At 32.8% G+C, this 8517-nt stretch overlaps 1 protein-coding gene across 2 annotated transcripts; it reads right to left on the bottom strand.

Moving 5' to 3' along the window:
• Positions 1–2869: 2869 nt before the first annotated feature.
• Positions 2870–7937, bottom strand: LOC122588786 (probable prolyl 4-hydroxylase 9). 2 transcript variants are annotated; one of them, XM_043760984.1, is made up of 8 exons: positions 7668–7937; positions 7426–7572; positions 7186–7343; positions 6965–7067; positions 6778–6873; positions 3538–3603; positions 3311–3430; positions 2870–3151 (listed from the first exon to the last, which is right to left on the bottom strand). In XM_043760984.1, exons 1-8 carry the CDS (start codon positions 7785–7787, stop codon positions 3065–3067), a joined length of 897 nt encoding a protein of 298 aa, XP_043616919.1. In that variant the 5' UTR covers positions 7788–7937; the 3' UTR covers positions 2870–3064. The 2 variants fall into 2 exon arrangements, with proteins under 2 accessions (XP_043616919.1, XP_043616920.1); XM_043760985.1 differs by having other exon boundaries at positions 7426–7551; positions 7668–7936.
• Positions 7938–8517: the final 580 nt, after the last annotated feature.

The following is an 8517-nucleotide window of genomic DNA, read 5'->3' as shown; positions in this document are numbered from 1 at the left end:
GTGTATGTAATAATATCATTTATATGTTTTAAGTAAAAATACGTAACAAGATTGTTTTGCTTTAAGAATTGTATAATTAAACAACGCATAAAAGATATAAATACTTATATATATAATTTGTTTGAAGTTTGTACCACTTACTTTTATGGATATGTTGTCATTGTAGTGTTATTGTTACTAATATTATTTTGAAAACTTGTTGAAATTAATTATGGTGTAAGTAAATGGTATAAACTTATAAACTTTTCAAGCTCAATTTGACTCAAACCTCAAGTAGTTAAAAACCGACTAAAACCGAACCGAAATAGATCCAAACTAAAACCGAAAAAACCGAAACCCAATGATTTTAGTTTTTAAAAACCGAATTATAACGGTTCGGTTTCTGGTCTAGTAAAAAAAAAAACTGACCAAAATCAAACCTTACTCATCCCTAGCCATCGCCCATCACTGTCGTCATCACCATTATCAACTTTTGGTTTTTATCAATTGTATGAACTATTGACACGTATCAGCATTTAACTAACTTTCTGTTTTAGAGTGTAAGTCTCTCTTCTTATATTGCTATCGCTATTCGCTAATGATTAGCATCCCTTAATATACTTTTTAATGTGGTGTAAGAATAATTAAATAGGTAAATATTAAATATAGTCTTTAGAGTTATATTAACTGTACATAAAAAATGAAAAAACTTACGAGTAAATCTTTTATATCAAAATTTAATTATCTAAATTTTATGATAAATACGAGTATATAATTATTTAATGTACGAAAATGATACCTTTCAAAACCCAATTGAATATATAGAAATAACGATTTTGCTACAGAAATTAAATGTTTTTTTTCTTCATTCAAGCAGTTAGGCGAGGTTCAAATCACATATCTCTCAATGTTGACCGATCATTGGACATTGAATTCTCGCTACTATACTTATACATCACCTATTATTTGTTTTTATCACTATCATAAATGTTCAATTTTACATGTATATATCCACAAATGCACGACATATGTCATTTATACAGTTTGCATGCAAATATATTGCAATCTTTAACTCACAATTCTAACTTTTTTTTTAACAAACAAATCTTAAATCTAGTGGAAAAGTCTCGACTCTAGAGTAGAAGTCAAATGTTGGCCGGATTTTATTCCTTAGAGACATAAGGTCTTTTCTGAAAGCGGTTTAATTATAACATTTATAAATTATAAAGACATCGTAATTTTTACATCAAAAGTTAATTTTAGGACAGAAATAATATCTTTATTGATGTAAAATATTAAACTTAGTATCAAATTAATTAATTTTATTTAAGAAAAATGTTAAATACAACTTTAGGGTCGCACTAACATACATGAAAATATCGTACTTTCTGCATCAAAAGTGTACCCTAAATTTTATGTAAAGTATACAACTATCTAATGCATTTTGAGTCTTTAACTACAATTCTTAGAGTTTTGTTTATCAAAACCCTCTATTTGCATAACTCCTCTTATTAAACTCATTACACAATCAAAATCTCTTAAATTATTAATGAATTGATTGATTCTGCTGGGCTCCTTCTAATTTAACTTATGTATATAATTCACAACCACCAAATAATAATCAGTGAAGAATTATATGACTGAAGATATCTATGACAAACCCCCACCCTTTGGCCCATTTATCTGTACGTTGATAAGCATGGAGGATGTAGATCGCACTAATCTCTAACAATAGACATGGCCACATGGGTCCAAGTTTTAAACCTTGTGTATTTGCTTGGAATTGCATGTCCCTATCATTCTTAAGGTGACTTTTGACAAAAAGATATATGGCTTCTTTATAAAGTTTTTTCTATTTTCAGGTACATATTTATATATTTCATCAATTATTATGGGTATTTTCTGTGATTTTGATTTATTTATCTAAGTACCATTCTATTTTGTTGATCATAGGCCCGTTCTTATATGAGCATCATCAAATGAGATATCAATAAGTTTAGTTAGTGTTTTGTATTTAGCATTTTCCTTGTCCATAACGTAAAAATTATTGTTAATTTATCTTAATGAGCTTAATAATCTTTCTAGCTTGACTACATGACTAGTGGTATCCACTCACTCACCTTCTTTTCACCTCAAATCCTTAAAATTAGTACGTATCAGCTATCAAGACCAACACATTTGAAATTTTAAAAATATTTAAATAGACATAGCTGTTTAGAAATAAAGCATAAAGGTGCAAACATTTAGCTACTGAATACCTGTTGTCTTTGTTGGTCATATACTCGTTTTCTCTTGAACACGGCATATGTGTTCTTCGAATAATGGTTCATTATATACTTAATTGTATACCTATATGTTAATCAAAACATATCTTATGGTAGGTTTGTGTCTTAACTCTAGCTCCATTCTTCCATTATAAATGTTTCATGCCTATAAAACCAAAACACATCGAGTGACTGACCTTAAATTCGATCCACGACAAGTGAGAGTTCAATTTTGATATTAACAAACTACTGATCCAATTCTTTTATTAAATACCACCTACAAACACTTTACACCCAATCATTCCGGGGAGTATTTAGATCCTCCAACTGGAGGTCTATGGCTGACCGATACTGGACACCATCATTTACCCAGGGGCATGGGGACGTAAAAACCTCTAAAATCAAAACAACCCCAAATAACGATCATAGATCACTCTATAAGCTCCCATTACATATAGATCCTTACCCCTCAAAAACGAGATATTGATATGCCACATGAAGACCAACAAGAATTTGTCATTGAAGAATCCCTGTAAAAATAAATTACAGTATGATTTAGCAGACCAGATGAACGCCCCTGGCAAGTTGTTTAGGCAGTTTCATTTATGCTCTAGCTTCTGATAGTAGAGGGCAGAAGAAAAAGTAGATTTTCAACAAAATGTGTATAAAAGCAAAAAAGAAAATTTAAGGGAATCAGCCCTTGGAGTTAACAATTTATCGTTAAATATATAAACATTGGTATTGATATGACCAACTATATGTGAATCCAAAATTTAAAAGATATAGCGAGAGATTGAATTAGGGAATAAAGAGCAAAAATTTTAATCAAAATCTTCTTCGTTCCTAAGCCATTTTGTGGCTACCCATTTCTGGCCTTTGATAACAGGGCAGCTCCCATGAAGCGATGTCTGCATCAGGAAACAGGAAACTTAAACTTTACTGATATTTCACTTGATTACACTTGGAATAGATTAATAGAGCCATTAAAGAAATGAGTGTCAAAAAATAAAAACATGGGTTGATCTACCAAATAAAACTACACTCGTAACAACCAGAAATAAACTTACCGGGTCAATCGTACCATTCGGGTACAAGGAATAAAACAAAAGCCCGTCACCCTTCCGTGGTTTTACTTTCAAACCTATACACTTTTTGAAATCATAATTTGAAGCAGTATTTTCACCATTCTGCAAATAAATGGAATCAAATGAATAAACCTTTAACAAAACAAGAATACATGCTCAAGATTTGATAGGGGGAAGAAAAGATGGCAATACAAAAATCTTAAACTTACCTCAAATGGAAACATGGTTTCCCCACCTTCTTCCACATCAGATAAATACAGCAAGAAAGAAGCAATCTGTAATGAACCCAACATTCAAAGTAGAACTATTAATGTCGATCCAAAATTAACAATGTTCAACGAGCCAACAACTGTAGAACAGACATCTGAATGAAAAGAGGGGTATAAGGAACTTCTATAATTGGTCCATAATTAAGTGAACGCAAACCATAGGAATGATAAATCCTTTTGACAAAAGTGACATGACTAGATCACCAGAAATAACGTTTAATGAGTGTAACATTGGTAAAAGAAAATATACAGATCGGGCTCTCAGGTGATTATAAGATACGGTAAAGAAGTAACTAGATGGTCTGCCTAGGCCAAAAATTTTTTAATAGTCTGCCTTGCTAAACATTCTTACTTTTGCTTATTCATTGTGGTTGATTCAGAAATTATCTCCGAATATATAATAAAAGAGCAAATGGTTTTAAACGTACATAGATGTACCAAAACAGAGCCTCTTGTACGTAGTTAGCTTTTATTACGACCTTTGTTAAAATAACTTTATTAGCTAGCAAGTGCTGATGTGACTGCAGTTTTTGCTTATGGGAACTGTTTTTTTTTTAACTAATTATTTGCTAGATCAGAGGAACTTGAGATGAAATTAAAAAGTACACGACTGAAACTTAAACAAAAAATCAAATAGAAGATTTCATATCAAGATTTAACTAAAAACATGGTTGAAAGCTTGTGATGTAAACCAGTGAATACGTTTAAAGGGTCATTGTGAAAAAAAGCTCGCATCAGAGTAGTTTGCTAAAAGAAACCGAGTTTCCCAAAAAAGATGGAGAAGATGATAATGTAGAAGCTGAAGTGGCAATCTGATAAAATTAAGAGTAGATGCTACCTTTTCTGTAGGTAAACGAGTACACACTACACGCAGTATGTGTTTTTCAAAGAATCTTACTTCCTTACATACAAAAAAACTTCCTTTGTTTTTTTCACAATAGGTTTGAAGAAGTTCAATTCATTTTAAAAATATTAGCCCGTATAAAGACTAGCATCCGAAGTAAAGATAGTAGATCAGATGTCTATCAGATTTTTGGTTATGAGTTATGACATTGACTAACATATGGAACCATGCCAACACAGGTTCTAACGTCCTCAATGGAATCACATCCAAATACTATTTGTACCACCTACAGTTACAAATTTGCGATAATATTACATAGATTTGGAACCTTAACAAATTTAGAAATATATTATAAATATTGTTTTTATTACTACAAAAGGTATACTATGGCAAGATAAATTTCAGATGTAGGTAAGTAAATAAGCATAGCACTGTTAGTCTCACTTGAAAGAGAAATATGTATATCTATAGAATAAAAGCATAGCATTATTGGTCTAGTTTAAAAAAGAAACAAAAATACTTATTAAATATTCTAATTCGATAAAAGAATGAACTTGTTGATAAATACTGATAAATAGTAGATAGGAGACAGTGTTATATATTTCAGGCCAACATGGAAGTGTAATCTGGCACTATACGGAAAGCAAACTAAGAATGACGAAGTGTGATATGGGTTGCATCTAGTAACAGGACTGCAGGAGTAATAGAAAAACTTGGTGACCAAGTTTAATTAAAATTTTCAGTCAAGGCATGAATGAACCAAGTCATTCTCAATACTAGCCAAGATGTATGACAGTCCAGATGTCTACAAAATTTCCCTAATGACCAAGCATAATTCTACTATTTTTTGGAACGGCAAACCATCCTACTTCTAAACTACACGAGTGCCTAGGATGCAACCTATGACTTCCAAAAAACATCACATTAATCCACCCTAACAAATGTAGGAAGTGGGACTCAAACCCTGGTGGGAAACCCAAGGTCAAAGGCCTTACCAATGGGCCACCAACCCCATTGGCATGATTCTACTATTGATTGCCCTTTACTCTTATTCATCCCATTCCGGCAACACAAACACGTGAAAAGAAACATTATTATGAAGTGGAAATATTATTTGAGAATGCAAAGTAAGAGTGCAGAGTGTAGAATATTAAAGCATCTTTCATTCAAAAAGGTTAACAGAAGGAGTAGAAACTAGAAAGTAAATTACAGACAGAAATTACGAATGTAATTTTTCTCATTTTAGTAAGAAAGCTGAGAATATGCTATGTATGTGATTGGTTGATCTACTTGCATATTTATGATTTATTAAAGGGAATTCTTTTGGCATATGATATATTATCTATTTATCCATGCTCAATCTTGTAGCAAGCATTGGATTTGATCCACTCATCACCTCAAGTTTAAGACAGATTTAACGCAAGCTACAGTGCTACACGATGTTCATTGATATGGTTCAATGTGTATATTATTTTGATCTACTCAACGTATCAAACAGTTAACGTGAAAACTCCATAGATATTTAGGCTCATTACACAATAACAAGATCTAATTATCAGCATGAAGTAACAATGCATACTACTTTTTAATGTGGTATTTTTATACACAATCGCACGAGAACCTTGAGGCTGATGCAAGCTATTTCATATGTCTCAGAATATAACCAATTACTAGAGACATACAAGTATATAACCAAAATTAAGACAGAGTGAGAGCAAGTATGAGACACACAATGTTGTTAGAGCAATTATACATACACACACACATCAAAACTGATAAAGGTTTGGTCGTAAAATTGGAGTCAAGTACTGAATGAAGTAAGAGATATTACACTCTGATTTAGCAAGAGATTAGAAGGGTAGAGTTTCCATTTATTCAAAACTTGTGCAACTAGTACCCAAACAAAGATTAAAATTTTCAATTGGCAGATCTGCAGTGAATATCAAATGTATGATAAACTTGAAAGTAGGCATGATAGGGTAATACGGTACCATTGTGTAAGGATATGCCAGATAATAAACGCTGGTTATACCAATCACATTTACAGATTAAGCAACTGGAAATTGGATTAATGTGAACTAGTGTGATCATTTCTCTACGAGTTCAATGAACTATTAAAATGACTTCATATATGAGTGCCAACTGCCAACTTTCATAATATTGTGGAGAGGCGGGTAGAGTAGGTAACTAGGTTAGAAGACCTTGTTGTTGTGGTGGTCGGAAGTACTCGAAATAAGTTTGTGGAGTTCAAATTAAACACAGGAATTGTAATCATTTAAAATCTATTAACTTGCATAGAAAAGGCATGAAGAAATAAAGTTTAGCAAGTGATATACCCGTTGGCTCTTTTGCGGACCATACTCAGTAGGGTTGAAAGCATCGTAATGTGAATTGTACCTCTGCCCAATCTCATACCTTAAAACGTTAAATGCCTGGAAAATATTCAAATTCTCACATTAGTCAACCGTGTCTAAACGAGTCATACTATGAACAGAAAGCACAATTTACTTAAAACTTAAATACCTCGCCATGACCTCTTGGTATCATGGTAGCCCTCTCGATTTTCTTCTCGATTTGATCCAAGATCCCTGTTTTGTCCTCGGACGAACTTATAAACATCCCAGAACTATTTCACAAAAGATAAAAAAAAAAACGAACAAACAACAAGAAACGATTAAACATCCAAAATACCATATCCAATGACCACTTTTTCTAACTAATTATCTTCACTCTATAACAAATACCTTGTTCTAATGCCTTTAGTATTCTCAGCCGTTTCCCCCTTGCGTAAAGCCAAGGTAGACGGTGCAAGCTTTACCTTGGCCATCTTGATAATGCCGTCACATTGTTCGTCCGTTGCAAAACCGGGATAGTATAACGCTCGAGGATCCCAACTTAATACCTACTGACGACAATACACTAAATGATGATAATCAAATTCATTCCATCCAAGTGTTGCAGGTGTTTATTTATAAAAAATTCACCTGAAAAGGAATAGTTGTGAAGGAATCATCACCGGATTCGCCGTGTGGCAACGGATCGTATTGGTTATCTGCTGTTGTAAGTATTCTAGGTTTTGGATCATGTAAACTATTGTTTTCAGTTTCTACCTGTAATACAACCCACATATTCTATCTATTTCTTACTACATGTAAATATTAATGCTACCACAAAAAGTAAAAAAAAAAAATATAAATAAAAAGTTATCAAGAAAAGAAAAATATACCTGTTGAGAAAATAAAGAAGAAGCCAAGAAGAAGCCTAAAAAGAAAGAGAAGGAAATAGATAAGAGGAACGCGGCTGGTCTTGACCATCCGGCGCCGCTAATTTTAGCTCTAGGTTTCATGGGAGAAGTGATTAGATTTTGATTTTGATTAGATTTTAATATAGCGGGAAGTAGCTTTGGCACGACTAGATTTGGATGGACCCTGCTTGGCTGTCTGACAAAATTGTCAAAGATGAAACCTGTGTGTGTGATCAAAAGTCGTCCACTGAATTGCTTTTGACTGTTTCAAATTACTAGATGTTTTTCTCTTCCGATCATTTTAAAAAGATATTATTTATACTTCGGTCGCTTTTAAAACTTTATGGATCTTTTTTCAATAAAATCTGGAAAATTTCACCATGATGGATATAAAGGGTATGTTTGCTTTAACCTTTCTCTTACTTTTTTTCTTGAAAGGTAACTTTTATTAACAAAGTTCCGACAAATCGTCGGCGACAAAGAATTACAGATACAAATTTACACCAACTTGAAAGAAAGTCAATCCCTCCAAGAAATACACTTAAACTTAGATCTATTCTTGAACCACAAAAAACCCAAGGACTTAATATTAAGAACAATACTCGACCCATTAATAGACTTGTTCTCGAAAATCTTTTCGTTTTTTGCCTTCCAGATACACCAGAAGCTGATGAAAATTATACCTTTGAGAGCCAATTTCTCAACCTTGTTCTTCCCCGGTTGTTCTTGAAATTTGATAAGGTCTCTGATCTCAAACACCATGAAAGGGGTCGTTCGACACCACTCATTCACAGCTTGCCAAACCTCTGCTGCGACCCCACATTCACAAAAA

Source organism: Erigeron canadensis, chromosome 2 (assembly GCF_010389155.1).
Source record: "Erigeron canadensis isolate Cc75 chromosome 2, C_canadensis_v1, whole genome shotgun sequence".
In the NCBI taxonomy this organism is placed as follows: domain Eukaryota; kingdom Viridiplantae; phylum Streptophyta; class Magnoliopsida; order Asterales; family Asteraceae; genus Erigeron; species Erigeron canadensis.
This window is presented reverse-complemented; position numbering and strand designations above follow the sequence as displayed.

Coding starts and splice junctions, on each gene's coding strand:
- LOC122588786 (XM_043760984.1), bottom strand. CDS start 7,787: ATGAAACCTAGAGCTAAAATTAGCGGCGCCGGATGGTCAAGACCAGCC. Junction 6,874..6,964: donor TACCAAGAGGTCATGGCGAG/GTATTTAAGTTT, acceptor AATATTTTCCAG/GCATTTAACGTTTTAAGGTA. Junction 3,431..3,537: donor AAACCATGTTTCCATTTGAG/GTAAGTTTAAGA, acceptor ATTTATTTGCAG/AATGGTGAAAATACTGCTTC.